The sequence below is a fragment of the Castor canadensis genome, chromosome 14 (assembly GCF_047511655.1).
Source record: "Castor canadensis chromosome 14, mCasCan1.hap1v2, whole genome shotgun sequence".
NCBI lineage: Eukaryota > Metazoa > Chordata > Mammalia > Rodentia > Castoridae > Castor > Castor canadensis.
In genome coordinates, this window is record NC_133399.1 from 94,116,389 (window position 1) to 94,138,200 (window position 21,812).

At 30.7% G+C, this 21,812-nt stretch overlaps 1 protein-coding gene across 7 annotated transcripts in view; it reads left to right on the forward strand.

Moving 5' to 3' along the window:
- Positions 1-20,400, forward strand: part of Spock3 (SPARC (osteonectin), cwcv and kazal like domains proteoglycan 3) — a 419,208-nt gene extending 398,808 nt beyond the window's left edge. For all 7 annotated transcript variants that reach the window (XM_074055028.1, XM_074055027.1, XM_074055026.1 and 4 more), the window contains 4 exons: positions 10,652-10,873; positions 13,267-13,329; positions 16,538-16,675; positions 18,973-20,400. In XM_074055028.1, the coding sequence (XP_073911129.1) occupies positions 10,652-10,873; positions 13,267-13,329; positions 16,538-16,675; positions 18,973-19,142 (593 nt within the window). In that variant the 3' untranslated portion in view covers positions 19,143-20,400. The remainder of the gene's footprint in view (positions 1-10,651; positions 10,874-13,266; positions 13,330-16,537; positions 16,676-18,972) is intronic.
- Positions 20,401-21,812: the final 1,412 nt, after the last annotated feature.

Consider the following 21,812-nt stretch of genomic DNA (forward strand, 5'->3'; position numbering starts at 1 on the left):
CAATTATATCAACTGATTAGTGACTTGGAAAGACTATGTATTAGATTCAGCATGTTCTCCATGAATATTAATTCTGTAGCTGATTTTATGGTTTTATTTCTATGAGAAAGATTCCATTCACTGGTAGTAAGGGGTCATATATGCATGTCTATTCAACTACACTAATAATAGGCTTTGCCAGGCTGTTTCATAAAAAAAATTGTGGTACTTCAAATTTCTTCCAGGAAGGTAAAGAGTTAACTTTTTCCTGCTTAGCCATTAGCAAAAAGCACTACACTTTTGAAACTTTTCCATTCTTATGAGTATGCTATTATATTTCATTTTAAATTTAATTTGTATTTTCTTTATGAGTAATGAATTTGAACATAAAATATTAGGTGAATACCTTTTGTATAGTTCCCAAAACAAAAAGCATCATGTTATATCTGTTTATCTTTTTAATTCCAACACAGAATATTGATGGCTTTCATTACAATATTACTTAATCAGGTACTTCTAGAAGTTTTAGTAACTTTTGCTTCATTTGCTCTATATTTTGTAGAGCATGTGGATAGATTTCTGTTTTATATATTATTAAATTGTGCTTGGTGTCACTTCATTGTATTGTACTATATCCTACTTCATTTCTAAGCCCGGGTTTGATCCCATTTTATAGTAAATGACACTTCTGCATTCCATTTTATCACACTTGTCTGGAATTCCTGCTACCGTTTAGTGTCAATTTTTTTTATTACTTAGACTTAAGTATCTTATTCATAAACATGCAGAGCTGGGTTTTGGATTTTTGTTTTTTAATACAACAGCATAATTTGAGCATTATTTTAATCTTTAAGTATATGATGAGGTCAATATTAAACACAGGAAAATATTCTGGGTTTTTTTGTTGTTATTTTTTAAGCATATTATACAGAAAACCAAAAAAAAAAAGAAACTTACTTTACAATACTTTATTCACAGCAGACAAAAAATCCAAGAAAAATTTGTCATTTCAGCCATTACAGAAAATGAAATTTTAGTTTTGGATCAGGACATTTGATACTATTCTTTAAACAAATCTTACACAAACATCCTTTAAATATTTGACATTATTGACCAAAAGAAATAATGTTTTGTTAATCTTTTACATTTTTAATTGTGTTTATCTCACACATTTTGGAATAATTAGTCATTTTATATTAGAATAAGATAATATATACGTATGCATGTATATATACATATACATACACGTATTCATATATATAAGTGAAACTATAAATACAGGTGGTACTAGGGTTTGAACTCAGGGCCTTGTGGCCTGTGCTTGCTATGTAAGTGCTCTACCATTGAGCCACTCCACTAAGTCTAAAAGTATTTTAATAAAAACATCTTGCATATCATGCATATATTTTTGAAGAACAGTCTTATGAAAGTATGTAAGTTTTAATTCTAGTGTTTCATTTTGTAGAGAAAACTATGAGGTAGATAGTTATAAAGTGTCAGGCATCATCATTTTGCAGTAGATTAGCAGACTTTATGAAGATATACTTTTACTTTTTATAGCCATATGTTTCTTTGCAGCATATCTTTTTAATGTGGCAAAAATAAGTATGTTTATTAACAAACCAAAGCATATAAACTTCTATAAGACATAAAAACAAGAGGCAATATATATAAATTTAAAAGCATGGTTCAGTATTTTATGTTTTTTAAAATTTACATTTTAAAATTAGATATCAATTTTAGGAATATATAATCTATATAACCACTTTTTGTTTCTGAACCAATCAAGACCGAATTTCCCTTAAGAGATTTTTATAATCAAATTTACTGGTATCATCTGGAAGTGTGAAGACAACAAAGTAAGCACGTCTATGTGCACACATACACACACTCCCCTCTCCCTCTGGTGGGAAACTTCACCTATTTGTACTCAGTTGTTTGTAGACTCTAATAGCCATTTGGCTGAAGAAAGAATAATTGTAGGTTGAAGTTGGTCATGGCAAGGAGACTTGCTGTGGGGAATTCAGAATGCTCCCCTAGGCTTTATCAACTAAAACTTCAGATTTAATGTAGAAATGTGACAGTAGATCTGAAGAACAGTTCAGAGAACAAAGTGCTGTTATGTTCATACCTTTTTTAATGCTCTTAATTTTAACTGATTTTCTAAAATATAAAGTTATCTATTCTTAAATAGTAGTGTAAGTAATAAACTAAATTACCTGTCCCTTCTAACACTAATCTCTACTTGTATTAGACATGACTTAAAGAGCATTCTGTGCATCTTTGTATTTAAGTATCAAGATGAAATTTTTGGGTCTAATATGCATGCAAGGCATATTTTTCTTGTGGCTAAAGAAGAATGTTTAAAAGTCAATACCAGCTGGGTATTGCTCAGACCTGTAATCCTAGCTTCTTTCTAGGGTGCAATCAGGAAGACTGTGCTTCCATACCATTCCAGGCAAAAGATTTTTAAGACCCATCTCAACAGAAGAAAGCTGAGCATGGTGATACGTAACTATTTATCTCAGCTACTGTGGTAGGTGCAAAATAGGACAACAGTGTTCCAGACTGGCCTGAGCAAAAAGCAAGACCTTAGCTCCAAAATAACCTGATAAAAAAGGGCTAGAGGTCGGGCTCATATAGTAGAATGCCTGCCTAGCAAGTGCAAAGCCCTGATTCAAGCCCAGTACTGCCATCCTCCTCCCCCAAAATGAAAAAAGCCAATATCTATTGCTTAACATCCACACTTTGAAGTTGATCTTTGTCTTTTGACAAATCTGCGTCCCCAATGGCTTTTAAATTATTTATGCAATTTTCATTAAATGATTAATTTTGCTTTACTTTCTAGAAACATTATAGAAATTGGTTCATATAATATTACAATAAATGTGTGTAGAATGTGTGGTGTCTTGGAAAATATTTCTCAAACGCTTAATACCCATTTGATCTAGTTTTGTAGACTGACATACAGTTGAAAGGTAATTGGTGACTTCAAGAAACAAATCTGAGCTGTCCTCAAACCCTATCATATGCAGGAAGGAGGTAGAGAAGGAGTTTGGCAAGCAAGTGTCTCCTTTGTCAATACCTTATATTCTTAAATAATCTAAAAATTCAGCCTTCTGCTTCCCTTCAGATGAAGTCTCAGATATGTGATGTTTCCAAGCCAGACATAGAGAGCAATAGAGGCTCAAGGGAAATCAAGAAACATTGACTATAAATATAATATTGTTGAACATTAATGCATATGTTAGGTCAAAACTTATGAAATTGCCAATTTTGGAACCACAAAGCATCCTTCTAAACATAGCGAACAACATAATCCAAATCATCTGAGAATTCACTATTTTTTGTGGGATAGTCTGTGTAATTGCCTAGATGCTTTTCATTATTAACACATACCAGTTCTCTAAAGTTAGTGCTGAGATTTCTGAGTAAAAATATAAATAAAGCCATAACATCCTTTCTTCTCTTTTATTCTTATGTCATAACTCAGAATCATAATATACTATTTTTAGTATTTATATATTAACCACATTGCTATTAACATTATTTAAGCTACATGCAAAATGGGATATATTTTCTCCTTTTTTTTTCTGCGCTTAGGAGGATTGCTAAAACCTATTAATACAAATTACTATTGCAAATTTGGTAACTGTAGCCTGCTGACTGCTCTGGTTAGGACTTTCTGATTCATAGTAGACATTTTGTTCACATTTCCTGTTTATGTATTGCAGAGTGCTTTGCACCCAGGTATCTGCAAGGCTCACTTCCTTACTTCATCCAAAGGTTGCTCCAGTAACATCGCCCTGTGCATTCCCTTCACCCATATAAAATACCGCACAGCATTCACCCTCGTTGTGCTGCTTTGCTTGCCTCCTAGCATATATGGCTACCTGATATGAAAATCTTTACCAGGTTGTCTCTCTTCCAAATAGTGTGTAGAATTTATGAGGCCAGAAATTTTCCAGTGTGCAACCCTCAGCATCAGGAAAGGCTTTGACATGTAATGCACTCAATAATGAGTAAGTTGATAGATATCATCACAAATTGTTATCCAGACATTGCATTAATATTCCTTCACATGATGGCTTATGGATACACATTTTCCATAAGGGCACAATTCTGGCAGTAGCAATATTGGAGGAAAAGGGCCAAGACTTGCAACTGAAATGGGAAAATACTTGCATATTTTTAAAAAGCAACATGTCCTGAAAGTGGAATGTGCTTTTCAAAAGAACTTGCTGGCCTTATATGCTGAAATTAACATTGTTATTGTTTTATGTTAAACATCTAACTAGTCTGCTAAAAAAATTTAAATATAGTGAAAATGATAGTTTTTCTAGCAATTATTTTAGTAGTTACTCATAACTCTGAAACATAAGATGTTACCAATCCTTTAATTGATCAAATTTTAAAATAACCTTCACATAAGGAATTGTAAAGTCATTATCTAAAATAAAACTGCTTTGTCTTTGAATCAAGGGATGGTGTAAATATTTCATGGGGAAATGATTTAAATTGACAAAAGAGATCAGCAATGTCATCATCTTTTAAGAAATTAAGTAAGCTGAAAAAATTGGCAATTATTTGACATTTTAAGTATAGTTTTATGCAATAACAGAGTTTTCTAATACATTTTACTTAGATATATTTATCACTGAAAAATAAAGGAATAATTATGAAAAAGCAATAAGATAATACAAACTGAAAATGAATTTTATGATAAGTTGTTTATTATCATATAAGTTATTACTTTCTTCTGATTCTAATATCATTATCAAGAAAATGTTTATTCAATGCATTTTTAAACAAGTATATGTTGTTCTTATTATAATTTATACATCTTGATTTGCTTTTCTTACTTAAATCATCAAAAAATAAGTAGCAGGAATACTATACCTAGTGTTTGTTAAAAAAAAAAAAAAAAGGCCGCAATTGAGAATACCTACTATTTTAAAAGTGATAGTACGTTAATTTTCTTTTTATCAATTTGGAAAGCATCAGGACATCTATATCATATGTAAAATCTTCAGAATGCGGTAAAGTTTTATTGTTGCTTTCCTACATACCAAATGTTCTTCACAGTCAGAGAAAATGAAAGACTTACTTAAACCCCTAAGGTAAATGAATACATTTTAATTTCTTACCAAGATATCGCTCACTTTATGTCATGCTGTCTTCACATTGAGAGGAAGATTGAATTTGGAATCAGATGGCTTAAAAAATGACCCATTTTAATACAATTAGGAACTTTCTAGGTATAGCAGGGTACTTCATCCATTGAAAACAAAGATTTGTAAAGTTAGTAGATTAATTTTCTTTTTTATTTCAAGTAATAAAAGGAAAGACCCAGATCATTGCTTATTCTGGTGTTTTTAATTGAGACATCTGGTGTTTTCTTCTTTTATTTGGTAGACAATTCCAATAATTAAGCTTAACTCTACACCTTAGTATCACTAAAGGTATTATCTTAATGTATGGCTATTTTAACTTTGTAGAAATAATATAGTACATATTTGGATATGTTATTATAATTCTATGAAGATTATAAGCATAATTATAAAATAATGATGCTAAGTGAATGATGCATTGAAATAAAATCATTATATTATTGTTCTATGGGAAATTGCCCCAGTGGATCTGCCAGAGCAAAATTTTGATGGGCCTCTAATCTTTAGGATACATCATATTCCAAACAGTGGAAATAGCTATCAGCACTGGCAATTTTGGAATCATTAAGAAGTAGCTTGCTTCTCATTGGTGAGTGTATGTTTGTCAGTTTTATTGTATTACTTTTAATAAAATGAAAACCTTACTTTCAAAATATAACCATGTAGAATATTCAGAATACTTTTAGCCAGGAATCTGAATCTTGTAAAAATGAAAGCACACCCCAGCTCAAAGAAAGAATGACAAAGATATCTGCAGAAAAATAAAACAAAAAGAAAATTTACTTATACTTTATATGTAATATTTATATTCTCAGTTAAAAATAAGCATTATTGTAGAATTTTTCTCCAGTGCTACTAAGAAATATAAAGAATTCTTGAATGTTTTGCATAAGTGTTTTGAAAACATCAACAGGTGATAGTTAAAACCAAAGAGACAATTATGAATAAAAACTAACAAAATATCTTAAAATCATAATTATCAGGAATTGTTGAATGTGCACATAAATGTATGAAAACACCAATGTTGTCCTTGAACTATGTGCTAACCAATAAAAAGGCGATTTTATGAGGATCCTTTAAAATAGTCACTGTTAAATATTTCATACATGAAAGGAACGAAGAAAATATGCAACATTGTGTATTTCTATTTTCTTTTTTTCCACAATTTGTATTTTAAATGTACATTTAATATATGCTGATTTTAAAAAGGCCTATGAAGAAAGTTAGTATCATTTCACCAACTTCATTCATTCCCTCCATCATAAGATTAAAAAAATTGGCAACCAGATATATATTTGTACAATTCTATCTCATTTTCATACAAATGTATGTAGTGATATAGACATATTTCTTAACAAAATGACATCATAGTTTATACAGAATATGGCAGCTTGCTTATTATTACTATGTTTATTTTCATAACATTTCACTTCTTTCTTTTTAATTTTTTTTTTCATATTTGCATACAATATTTGGGTCATTTCTCCCCCTTCCCCGCAACCCTTCCCTTACTACCCACCCTGCCCCCTCCCTCTCCCCCTACTCCCTCAATACCCGGCAGAAACTATTTTGCCCTTATCTCTTAATTTTGTTGAAGAGAGAGTATAGGCCATAATAGGAAGGAACAAGGGTTTTTGCTGGTTGAGATAAGGAGAGCTATGCAGAGAGTTGACTCACATTGATTTCCTGTGCGTGTGTGTTACCTTCTAGGTTAGCATAGATGAATGGGACTTCATAAAACATTTCATTTCTTCACAGATATTTTTTACTGGATCATTTATATTTTGACTTTACGAGATCTTAGTTTGTGTTTCTTAGGAACGTTTTAAACACAGGAATACTGACCTCTTTATTATTCTATGAATAAATCTTTAAACTGTCCCATAATTTTTAGTATGAGACAGAATTCTGACAATAAATTCTGTTCTTCTACTGAATTAAACTAGTATCTTTGCAGTTACTTAATCCACATGTATTTATCTAAATTTACTTTTTAAGTTCTGTGCATATTTTCTTCATATTTTTCTGTTATTGATTTCTATACTAGTATATTATTTGCAATAATTTTGTTATATTCTGACATAATTCTTCATGACTTCAGTAATTTTAAATTTGTTAGATTCTATTTTATGGTTCAAAATGTTTCATGTGCATCCAAAAGGAAATTTTTTGAACTTTGCTGTCAATAAAAATTATTTAAAATCAGTCAATTTATATTTTTGTTCATATTTTCTATATCCTCAGATTTTTTATATACTTATAGTACTGATTACTTACAGAAAAGTGTTGAAATCTACAGATGTATTTTGCTTTTACTTATGCTATAAGCAAATAGCAAAATGCTAATAATTCTATATTAGACATTCAATTATCTTTCTTTGTACCATAGTTTTATTTTTTATTACTTTTTAAATTTTATTGTTTTTGCATTTACTGACATGTTCAATTATCTTTTAAAACTATTTGAAATAAAATTTGACTTTATCTTTTTCATTTTTATTGCAGTAGATTTTATTCAATTAAATATTTTATTTAACAATATATCTGATTGAATGTATCTTTATGCAATTTGCAAAACTCTTTAGTTTTTGTTATACAGATACAAGTGGCTACTGCTTTTGTATGTATTCTATATGAAATACTCATTTTTGAACAATTTTTGTGGCTCACATCTGCAGTAAATAAATTCTCCCTGACTTTTGTTTTCTTAAAAGGTATCTCTCCTTCCTTCTTAAAAGATCTTCTCAATGGCTAAGTGATTTCGTATTGAGAACATTATTTTTCTTCCACATGTTATCCATTGTATTCTGGATTTTATGGTTTTATCTGAGAATTGTGTTGATTTTTTTTTATCCATGTTTCTAGGAAAGTGTATTTTGTCTCTAGCTGCTTTAAAAATTTGCTTTTTGTCATTGGTTTTGAATAATTTGACAATATGTTTCCAGGTTTTGTTTACTTCTTTAGTTGGTTGGAATTTAGCATGTTGGTTGTTTCTAAGATCTTATCTTCTGGTTTGATATATTTCATTAATTTTGGAGATTTCTCCATTAATTTTTGAAATATTTCTTCTATCCTATTTTCTTTCATCATCTAGTGTCATCTTAGTTACTCCTCTGTTAGACTCTGATTATCCACAGCTATTATACATTCTTTTTTCTTTCTCTTCCTTCTCTATCCTTTCTTTCCCCTCCTTTCTCAGAGATGTTATTCCCCGGATGTGGCAGAAGTTCTTACATAGTTTATACTTGGGTTATTCTCCTGAGCTTTTCCAATGATAATATCTTCAAAAAACTTGCTTTATTTTTTCCTGGGTGCAGAAGACCCCAACTTGATTCTGCTGAGTGACACAGTATTCAGCTCTCCTCCAGAAATTGAAGGCTTTGTTTCATAATTGATTTGGGGAAAGTGGACGTAGGTGGGCCTTCATACTTTTCCCATAGAAATTTCTATCTCTCGGGTAGCTTTCATGGGTATCTTTGCTTGCCCTTTCTTCCTTGAGAGCACCCTATGTGGCTCAAGGAATAATGTCAGTCAGTGAGGCCAGAAGTTATTTACTGTCTTACTAACACACTCAACATTTAGCAATTTTTTTAAAGTTTAAATGAATTCTTTTTAGCTTATACTGTGCTTGACATCTGTTTCAGGTAAGCAAGGGCTCCTCACATTCCAGCTCTTCTTGGAGGCACATTTTTTTGTTTGGTTGGTTGGTTTTATATAAGAACTTTTTAAAAATTATGCATTCCTGTGCAAATTTAACTGTCTCACACATTCTTGAATAAACTAGGCAAGTAAAGTATGTATCTTTAAGTTTTACAAAACAATAGACTAGAAGTGATTCAGGAATCTTTGCATTAACCATCTTTTACATATTTTTACATTTATTGATCTCATATGTTTTATTAGTGGCCTCTCCCAAATTTCTAAGGAAATTTCTGTTCTAACACCACCACATTATCTTGTTCCAGAACACAAAGTAAGATAAACAGACTCTCAATTTACTTTTCACAGTAGCAAAATTTTTATTCCTAAATCTTATAAACAGCAGTAAATATGTGAGCAATATAATTAATGAATCTAGATTCTGATTCTAATAAATCTTTTAAAGGGAACATTTAAAAAATACCTGAAAGAAAAAAACACCTAAAATCATTTCAATGCTTAGAAAATTGACTCCTGTCTTCAAGTACAGAGTGAAGGACCTGACTTGGCCTCTACATAAGGCAGGAGAAACTGGAACTTGAATTGGTAGTGGATCACCCAGGGTAGCCATTGCAAGCTGGGCTCTCTCTTCCTCATCTTTCAAAACTTCCCTATACAAGATAGGAAGGATGTGGGGTTACTCCCACTTGACCTTAGAGCAAAACTTTAGGACTTTTATCTTGCTGGTTTCAGCGAGAGCCCTTGGGCTCCACAGGAACACAGAGCATACAGGATCACTCTGGGGCACATGTGGATACTTCAGGTACTGCTCCTGCATGAAATCTTCAGTGATGACCTTCCTGGGATCTCCATAGATGCAATCCTTCCAGCATACACCAGAATGGTATGCAACACCTCTCAGATGTTCTCCTCATGGGCACAGTTCCCCTAACGAAGACCATGCTCAGAACAAGAATCAGGAAGCCAGTCTTGGGCAGGACCTGGTCATCATGCACCTCCATCCTAGGTGATACCTAGCATTAAGAGGAGTGGCTGTTGGGATCCACTTCCTTCACTTCAAAGCCAAAGACCACCTCCAAGCATTCTCGGTCATTCCTGAAGATCCTAGGGAAGAAATCCTTGTGGTCTTTGATGACACTTTTCAGCATTTCTGCCTCTGTGATGAGCTCCCTTGTTGTACACTTGACACTCAGGAATTTCACCAGCCACTTCCTTCTCCAGAGAAGTACTGAGCAAGTACTCAGAATCTGGACAGGCCTCTGCGGTTCTTGGAACTTCCTCTTCTTGGCCACTGGGCTTTCCTTTGATTTGCTTGACAGTGTGGCTTCCATGGTATTGGAAGAGGAAGATGCTTTCTGAGAGCTAAACAGAGAAAGAGGAAGATGTGGCACCATTTGATTTATGAAATTATTACTTAAGAGTTAGTTATACTTTTATAAAAATGATATCTTTGTTTATGTCAATGAAAATAAATTTTAGTTCTTTGTATCAGGATATTATTAAATTTTATATGTATATATAAAGGCATCTATCATGACAATATGTATCAAAAAAAGTTTGAACGAAAATGTAAATGATATGTATTTACAATACAAACTACCGTTGAGTAAAAGGCCAATTAATACTAGATGCTTTCTGGTTAATTAATGCTTACAGCTATTCTGAAAGAAATTAATTACTATACCCTTTTTACTTTAAAACAAATAACCCAAAATGACATTTATGTCCTTTGTAAATATACCTTAGTTGCCCTACACTAAATAACTTTGTTGTTGATTTACTTTGCTTTCTCATGAAAGTATTTGCATATTTTGTTCATCATTTTTTGGTTTTGCCTTTAGGATTTGATACCAGTATTTTGCCAATTTGCAAAGATTCACTTGGTTGGATGTTTAATAGACTTGATACAAACTATGACCTGCTGTTGGATCAATCAGAGCTTGGGAGCATTTACCTTGACAAGAATGAACAGTGCACCAAGGCATTCTTCAATTCCTGTGACACATACAAAGACAGTTTGATATCTAACAACGAATGGTGCTACTGCTTCCAGAGACAGCAAGGTAAAGATGAGACACCTCTAGATTCAAATAGTTGACCTGATTTCAAATTTTATGTATTCCTTCTTGGAAAAAATGAACATTATACTTTGTGTCATTCATTTTGATATAATGTTTTCTGAGTGTTTAATGAAAGAGCAAATAAATAGCAAGTTGAACAAAATAATTCTGCTTAAGATGCAAACATGCTAAATAAGATGAAAAATGGTAATTAATATTTTACATTAATGAACTTCATTATACTTTCCACTATGAACCAACAAGGAGCACAGAGATATGAGAACATGCATGTTAAAAGTAATCATTAAAATTAATCTGCTATCTGCTTTGCCCATAGTATAAAATAAATGGGTTTTTTATCACTCTACTGTGGAGTTTTAGTGTTCAATTTTGTGATATTATTAAGTGAGCCAAATGAACCACAGCATTCACCATAAAGTTATTTTAACACATTTTATTTTAAAATGACTTAATCTTTCAACCTTTTCAAAATAGTTTCTAAAATAATTTTTAAAAATTCACATGTAAAAAGGTGCTTTAGTACTCTTGAGGAAGAAAGCACAGATGGAAACTTGGAATGTTCTGGTTTTTATACAATATTTTATTAGGAAATGTAAGTGCAAGGTAGAGTTTGAGTCATGCTTACATCATCAATTAAAGTATATTTTATGAAGTAAATATAGGGACACATCTAAAAAAACACATTGTGATAAAGATTTGGAAAGAAAAGGAAACAAATGTTATACATAATTTCATGCTAAGGTTTTAAAAACTATAAACAACTTTAAATGAAAATTTTTAAAATGGATTTGCTACATTAAATATTTTAAATTACACATATAGATAAACACACCTTGTTGACTTTATTGCATATTTATATTCTCAATAATCAAATACTCCTAAAACCTACAAATGTATCTGTATGTTCGGGTAGTGACCTCTTAAGAAGTGTCACTACCACTTTACAATGACTAGTCCATAGCCAATGGGAGGATTGCCTTCTAGATGATATTGAAATTTCAGCTAGACTCTGTCCTGCTATTTCTGAGGAAATGTCATATGTGGAGGTAGTTAAGTTTAAAGACCATGAAATGCATCTTTGCTCATTTTCCTTTAATACTTAGAAATTTGTGAGATTATTAGAAAAAACCAAGGTGTCAGTTCGATCAGTTTCAAGATGAAATACAGCTGTGAAGTAATTATTAAGGATTTTCAGATAAATTAATATTCTACACATTTTAAATTCTGCAAGGTGAAATATTTAAACATATCATACCACAAAATATACTAACCACCTTATCTTAATCCTTCATTACACTTTGTACTTATGTGTCATTTAATAATGTAATATTTTGAAGTTGATGTGTTATACAATTTCAAAATTATTTGAATTAACCATATCTTATCATTTCCCTAAAAAATAGTGAAGGAAAACAGAAATTTGTTATTTTCCTACTTTAATAGTTTATGATGAAGTTTTTATGTAGCATCATGGCAAGTTTTTACAATTGGAATATAAAATGCATTAAAATGTTATGAGAGAAAACATATGATTATATATATAATGATATAAACATATTATATATAATCGTATAAACATATATGATTATATATATGTATATATATATATATATATATAGCAATAATATAAGGAAAACAGGAATTAATTAGAATGTTACACTTCACTACAAATGTTCTCTTTTGAGTAACTGAATTTGAAAACTAGACAAATGCCTATTTCCAATTGGTCAAATATTTAGATTTATTTTTACACAATGACGTATCAGAAATTATTATATATTATTTCCTGTCTCTAAATTTCATATTTGTAATTTGTATACTTGAAGCATTTGAGTAAAGCTAAAAAGACCAAAGGACATTTTTAATACTATGTAATATTAAAAGTTGTATCTCTGACATAATTAGCATTAACATTCATGGAATTTTATAATGCAAAACTTATGAGCAAAATTTGACTAGTTGTTTGGTCAACAATTAATGGATTTATATTGATAAATTGATGCAACTTTTAAGAGTAAATGATAAGAAGCATTTTCCATCAGATAAGTATTTTATGTCATGTTCTGTTTTCATCCAACTCAGTCATTGTAAGGAAGCCAAGGTGATTTAGAGGATCTAGCAAGAATTCAGAGAGCATATCTCTCTCTCTTTCTCTCTCTCTCTCTCAGTCTCCCTCTCTCCTCCCCCCAAACACATTTCTATCTGAATGTATCTTTATAAAAAGTTGGTCAAGTTTGCAATATAATTAGGTCAACTAATACATAATATGTACTTTCTAAATGCCTGAAAAGACTACCTGAAGTTTGATAATGTAGACATTACATATTCTTTGTTTAACTGTAATCTTTGAAGTGACATTTTTCATGTCACTACAGACCCACCTTGCCAGACTGAACTCAGCAATATTCAGAAGCGACAAGGGACAAAGAAGCTCCTAGGTGAGTAATAGCTCCTTCTTCTGAAGGCTTTATTGCTACATATATAACCCTAGCGAAACAGCAACATAAAATCAATATTAATCCAACACAGATAGACTGCACTAAATTTCAGCAACAAAATTTATGAATTTTTTGAAAGCTATTAAACTTACTTTTATTACTTCACCTATTGAAAGATAATATGTCTATTTTATTACCTTAATATAATGTTCATTTTGAAAGTTATTAAGTAAAAAAGAGATTTAAACAATACTAAAGTTAAAACATCTGCAAAAACTTCTAATTCTTTGGTAACAATTTAATAATTTTTGTGATATATAAATATGTGTATGAGAAAATATATAGTATTTAAAGCAATTACTTGTACAGATTTGGTGAAAAATTGTAACTCAGAGAAATTTGAGATTTTTAGTGTTATCCATTCATTATTTTATTACTTTATTTTGAAAAAGTAATGTAGATAGACAGATAAGTAGATAGAAATAGATACATAGATAATAGATAATTCTAATTTCACCCAAAGCTTTAAAATATGTGAATGTCTTTCTATCAACAGTTCATTAAATCATTACATTTGATTATTATATATTCTTATAAGCATAAAATTTTAAATTAATTCATTTTACAATAATTTAAAATTCCTAAAAATAACATGCATAGATAGCAGTTTCAGTAAATCCCTCAACATCTTTTTGCACCAAATTATCTCAGTAGATTTATAAAATCTAATAAATTAATAATATTATACTCATACTTACTAAGTGTAAGACTTTATTTGTAATTCACCAGTTTTGCCAAAAGTGTTCTTTTCTATTTTAGTGTTAAAAGCAGGACCCCACATGGGCTGTGCTTCTCTTCATATATATTGCTGCATTTGTCTATTGAATAGTTCTACTTAATCTTTTCTATGTTGTATTGTGTTTTCCTTGCAATTATAATAGAACATCTTCAAATAAGAAGAATTTTCATATCACTCATAAGTCCTTAGTTCAGTACCCATTGTACAAAATAAAAGATTTAATGTTTTGTAATAAAGCTTTTCTGGTGTGAAAATGACTGATAAAAACCACAACGTGTCATGTTTTTTTAAAGACTATTTCAAGATGTATGCACTATCATAGCTAACAAATGAAAATAATACACTTTTACATAAAAGTATTTTTCTCTACAATTCAAAGCTTTGCCTCATACGATGGGATATGTCATTCAGATGAATCTGGAAAATATTTTAGACTTGACCAAAGTCTATTGGAAAGAAAATTTATTAAATGACAGACAGACTTTGATTATTTGAGGTTACAAAAAATAAAAAACACACCAAATTCTCACTTGGCAGAAGTCTTTTTTACTGTTCTCTTATTATATAAATAAAAGTCATTACTAGAAATACTGAATGTAGGTCAAGCATGGTGGTATATACCTATAATCCATCTACTCTCAGAAGGCAGAGATTGGGAGGATTGTAGTTTAAGGTCAGTCACAACAAAAAGTTAATGAGACCCCATGTCAACAACAAGTTGTATTGCTGTGCATGACAGAAATCCCAGCTATGAAGAAGGGGTAGATAGGAAGATTGTAATCCAAGTCCAGCCCCAATCAGAAATTCAATACTGTATTTGAAAAATTACTAAAAAAAGAACAAAAGGAGAAGTGACTGAGTGAAGGCATGGCTCAAGCTGTAGATTGTCTGCCTGAGCAAGCAGGAAGCCCTGAGATCTAACCTCAGTAGTGTCAAAAAAAATTATTGAATGCCTTAAATATTCCTTCTGATTTGGATAGGATAATGGAATAATGGCACAGTTCTGGAAATTGACCGAGTTCTATGCAGGAGTAGGCTGTCCAGTGTGCGGTTCATACATACAATGCCAGCATTGTTGTTAATGATGTCTTGTTTAACTTCCAATATACTGACAGAAAGATAAGCTGATAAATATAGCATTTTTGTGTCTACTCATGATATTTTCAAAGATGCAGATATTAGAAGTTGGTATTTTTTCTTATTTTTTACATCCTTAAGTCCACAGAAGATGTTCACAATGTTTCCATGTCAAGAATGTGATGTCCACATCACTAAAAGATTATTGCTTCAGGTCCTTGGAGTGCATTGCACACTTTCAATTAAATTTATCATCTGTTTATCAAAACATTATAACTTCTTTGAGGAAGTAAAACAACAGTCCATATGTTTGAAAGACTAAATGACTTCATATTTTATCCATTTACTCAGCTGTCTTTTTGTTTAGCACATAACATTGATGTTTCTGATCACAGAAAAAAATGGTCAGAAAGATTCAGTTTTCTGATCTTCTAGAATGTATTTAATGTTGAAGTTTTTGTGGAAGGATTTGAATGCACTTGTAAATTATGAATTAAATACTTATCAATAGCAATGCATCATATACTTGTTAGATATTATAGATAAAAAATAACTATCTACCGTTGACACTTTCCCACCTTAGTTTTAAGAGATGTTTTTTATATAACAGTGAAAGACCGAAGAATCCAAATATTTCCAAACACAGAGAATATCACAGTGTAATAGTGACAATATATAATGACAGCACACACACATATGCACACATACATGCACACATACAAACCAGAAGAGTATATCAGACCAGATCTCCTTCAGTGTAGGAGATCCCTTCATACTGGGGGTCGCATTTAAATCTTTAAATGAAAGTGGAAGTGATGGAGAAGACTTTCAGTTGATATAGGCAGTGGGTAAAGTGAAAAATCATAGCTTGATATAGAAAGATCATGAAATATATGAATGAAAAAACTTTTGGAAAATAAAAACAGAAAGTTGTCGGTGATAAGATAGTATTGGGTCTTGTATGGGGTGTAGATAATTTAATATGAGCACAGCATTAATTGGATTTTAATACTGTGTTAAACCTCTGAAGACACTGCCCTTTCCAGAGTATGAAATGTTAAGATAATAATAATGTTAATAATTTTCTTAACACAGTATATCAATCTTTGACATGTAAACAGTCCATTATGACTGCCAGTGACACCCACGACAACTGAGACCATACATGGTTTTACTTTATAGGCATCGCTAGAACATGGTTTGGAATATGGTGGACAGCTCACATGTCTATGTTGTAAGCACATTAATGTATAATAGGTGCCTATGACAAAGGAGCCAGCTTATCCATAACTTGCATATGTGTGTTTGTACATGACTGTGTATGTTTCACAGGGCAGTACATCCCACTGTGTGATGAAGATGGCTACTATAAGCCAACACAATGCCATGGCAGTGCTGGGCAGTGTTGGTGTGTTGACAGATATGGAAATGAAGTCATAGGATCCAGAATAAATGGTGTTGCAGATTGTGGTAAGAGGAAATTTGCTTCTCTAATAACTTCCCAAACACAGATTGAGTACTTCTGAGCTTCATGAATTTCAAGTATTTACTGAAGACATAATTTATGGTGACTATAAAGCATGTAAGAATGGAGGGAGTGACAAGAAGACTTCCTTCCAGCATATTAGACAGTTGTATAGATAATATGTGGAATTGCATAAATTAGATATATTAGGGAGAATAAATAAAAGCAAGGGTCCTTCTACTTCAAATCAGAAAATTGTTAAGTACAGATAATGCAGACTCTTATCAGTCATTCTACTCCAAGTTAGTGAAACCCAGTGTATAGTATTTGCATGTTCCCATATGGAACCCTTTTGTCTGCATACCTCTGGAGAGAATGAATTAAAGAAAACATAAGCTCATCCTAAACTATAACAAAAAAACCTTTTTAAAGTTGTATCAATTGTAGCTGTATCAGCATAATATATATTTCCTTATGCTTGGGTGAGGAAAATGTGGTTTACTTATTTAAAGGGTGATTACAGTTAATTTTTTCATTCTCTTTTGTGAACATACATTTCTATGTTTATATCTCAAATAATGTAACTAATTGAGCATCATATGTATACACTTTAAAGTTTCAAATGTGGCATCTTTAGTGCTTCAGAAAGTACTTTTCCAGAATCAAAGACTGAAATCAAAACTTGTGTTATTACTATAAACAGTTTTAGCAACAAAACTATTTATGTACACATATTCCATACAGACTTATACAGCAGGAACTAATGTATTGTGTTTTGACTAATACTAATGATCAAAGTGAAAATTAAATACTTAGTCATGCATTTTAGAACATGCTTAAATGTCTCCTTTATTCAGGTTTTAGATTGATTGACAAAGATTACTTAGGAAATGATTAAGAGGAAACAGTAAAACAAAGTCTCATTGAACCTCTAAATTCCTGTTCTCATTTATTTATTCTCTAACATTTTTAATAGCTTTGTTTTGGATTTCTGACATAGCCAATGTGAGTAGATTTAATTTGGGAATATAACTTACATAATTTTAACACATAAGGGACATACCTTTGTAATATATAGTTAAAAGTGTTTCATGATTAATTACTTCCATTATCTGTGATGCCGGTGATAGATCACGAATTTTAATGTTCTACTCTGTAATGAAAATTATATGGAGATGAGTTCAATAAATGAACCAAGAAATTATTTTGGAAACAGATTTCTGAGTTTTTTTAGAATCTCATAATTAAGAAAAATGCATGCAGGTGGAATACAGAAACAACATTTTCTTCACTTAAGATGGGAATTCCAATGTCATATTGTGAAATCATCCAATTTGTAAACATTGAATTGCATGGATAGGATTTGCTATAATGCACTACCCAAGAGTTATAAGAATAAATGGTAGGAGGAATGAAAAATAAAGCCACATTTGTAATTGAAAAGTTGAAAAGTAAACATGTGCCCATTTATATGTGTGTGTTATTGCCTCACAAATATTAATACTATCTTTAAAATGTCTGTTAAATGACTAGCAGTATTTTGATTTAATGATACAGTAACAAAATACCTCTAAATTGGCTTAATCCAAACAATGTCACTATCTTGGGATTCAAAAAAGGTCATAATTCCAACAGGGCAATGCTCCTTTCTGAGGCTCTGGAAGAAAATCTGTTTTGTTCTCTTTTCTATCTTCTAGAAGCCATTCACATTCCTTAGCTCAAGGCTCCTTTTTCTCCAAATCTTATCAACAGATTTGCATGACTTTGATCATTCTTTGTGGTACTACCTCCCTCCAAGTCTATCTGGGAAGGTTTCTTAATTTTAAATACCCAAGTAACAATTTGAGTCCACATGTTTATTCCAGGATAATCTCCCCCACATTCAGGTCCTCAACCTAATTACATTGTAAAGTTCCTTTTCCACATAAAATTACACATTTACATGAATTAGGAAACAAACATTTTTGAGAGAGAACAGTTCTGCCTATCATACTGGTAGAAGAAATGTTAAATATTTTTTAATATTCAAATTCTGACATGACATTCTATAAAGGCAGCACTGAGATCAATATTACTGAACTGGAACCATTATACCACACACTGAAATAATAATTCTGCTTTTCACACATACATTTTAACAAGTTGATAGAGCTTTAAGATGGAACAGCATTCCAGAAAATGTTTTTTTTCTTATCTTACAAAAAAAGATGAACAAAATAAATTTTTATTAATTTTCCATTTTTATTAGAATTTTACATCTCTCAGAAGTCACAGGCAAACAAATGTAATATTTCTTTTTTAGCTATAGATTTTGAGATGTCTGGAGATTTTGCAAGTGGTGATTTCCATGAATGGACTGATGATGAGGACAATGAAGATGATATTATGAATGATAAAGATGAAATTGAAGATGATGATGAGGATGAAGGTGATGATGATGATGATGGTGATGACCACGATGGATACATTTGATCAGTGACAGAGGTCAACAAATTCCATATTTCAGTATTTACAAAGCGATAGCTTATTCAGAATTACCTTCTTGCCCCCAAACAAAATGATTCTAAGCCTCACATATATTTTGTATAATTATCTCAAATACTGCAGCTAAAATCATAGAACATTATGTTTAAATAAGAATCATTTCCTTTCAGTTTTTATATGCCTTAGAGAAAAAGAAACCACATATGGACTATAGCCAGACAAGAGAAAGTTGTGAAGAACTCCTATAATAAATTTTTCATAAAAACAAACTTTGTAAATGTTCTACAAACAAGATGAATGCTTGGGATCATATGTGTTGTTTTATGTAAAATATTCTAAGTTAAACTTACAATGACTTTTATGTGTTCTGGACCCTAAGGATTTTGTAAAATTATGCATGACTTTAAGTTCAATTCTAATGTAGCATTTTCCCAAATTACAGTGAGTCAGGGTAAGTGAAGAGATACCACATCATAAGACAAAGTGACCATCATAGAATCTTTATTTAGTAGTGATGAGTTTATTATAAAGTTATTCTGGATATGATAGAATATTTTATAAAATGCCAAGTATGGAAAACCATGGATTCTGAAAGTCAAAATTTTAGTTTTCCTTTTTAATTCTTATTTTAATTTGAATGGCAGGCTCATGAATTTTTTTTTTTATATTCTTAGCATGGTTTTGAGATTTCTCTGTCCTTCTGACCAGCAACTTAGGGTACAGAATTTAAATCTGAATGAAAAGGGAAAGATTCATTTCAAACATATTTTCATTAAAAATTTTTTGTTTGCCCCACGGTCAAATTTTAAAATTTAATTTTCATTTTATTTCCTATGTTAGATAGAAATTTGCATTTAATCTTATAATTATGACTTTTTGTTAGTAGTGCTGAAATTTAGAGAACGTATTGTATGGTGCCTTGCAAAAATAGATATAGAAAGGTTTAGCATGCATACCAATATAGGACATTAGGCAATATTTAAGCACACCTACTTTACAAATCAATGCCAGTAAAGGTACTGCTGCTGGAATGAAGATAATGGAATATTTTTTTTTTCTATTGTTACATAATTGACATGTGGACTTGTTTATATTACTGTGTAAAGTAACATTTAATATTTAACTGTAGCAAAATTATGTTAACCACTATATTTAAGTTAGCATGTTAATTAATTCTGTAGAAGCCATCATTTTTAAGTGTATCAGACCAATGGTTTTGTGCCCATAATAAAAATGGGAAACCCTGTTGATTGTTACACTTTGGTATCTTTGATTTCAATAGTGGGTTAACTGGTTTCTTGGTATACTATTCATTGAAAGCAAAATTGGTGGACTCTTTCATTTAAACACACTAAATAAAACTTTAATGTTTACCTTAAATAATGTTTAAAGTAAAATGCATTTTCTTTTTTACTGTTTATGTATAGTTTACAAAATAAAGAATCTTGTAACCAAAGTAAACTGGTCCTTAATTATTTTTCTGAGGTATTTAAAGTAGCACAAATCTTAATCTATTTCTTGATTTTTAAAATTAACTCATCCCAAACTGGCTAAAAAAGGTTTCTGAGATATTTTGGGAGAAGGGGAGTTTGTTGTTTTTTGTTTGTTTTTGAATTTAAAAAGAATCTTGACATCTTGACTATTGTTTTCAAGGTATGTTAAAAATTATTTTTGTTTGTATTAATTTGTTTAATTTCTCATAGTATTGCAAATTAAATAATTTCTTTGTTAAAGGGGTAGTATTTTTAAACCCAGTTTTGTCACATAATACTTAACATATAAAGCTAATTTTCTGTAGTCAAAGCATATTGGAAGAGTAGTTGGACAACCTCACCTGTTTACCCATTGTTTAGGAATAATGAAGCATAAATTACAGATTGGTTGGGAAAACACTAAGAAATACATTCTACACAGAAGTTTAGGAAATGAATTTTAATTAACAAATATAACAGTCTTGAAATTGAGCTACTTTTTAAAAAGTGTTACCATTCAGACTCCCAGGAAAGCAACCAAATAAATAACAAACATAAAATTGAAAACATTAATGTTCTACACTTTACATAAATTATTTGTTCACAGTATATATTTGTATGTATACATATAAAATAACATGTGTGACATGCATTAGGTCCCTTCAACATTTAAATAGTTTTAAATATTCTTAATCAATGCAATGATATTTATTTATTCTAAAACATGTAAATATTGGATATATTTAGGAAGCCAGCTCCTATTATAGGCACTACAGATTCATTTCAAAACAAAATAATGATGAAGTTGATACTCTAGAATTAAAAGTAGACGATACATTTATTTCCAGTCCATAAAAAGATGTAATTGCATTCTCCATTAGAATAAATACAAAATGATATTTTGTAGATTTAAATTAAATAAATAATAAGGTATCTTGAACCCCAATAAGAGTCATTGTTATGAATAAAATTCTATAAGGAACATTTTTAGCTAAAAATATATTTCATCCACCCTAATATTTCATTCTTCCTTACACTGAATTCTGGTTTGCAGGTATGAAATAAAACAAGCATTATATTTTAAGCTTCATTTCTCTACCATTATTTAGGAAAGACACACATAAGTCAAAAATACATGACATTATGAATCATGGCAAGTTAAAAATTAAACATTTGAGGAAAGGAG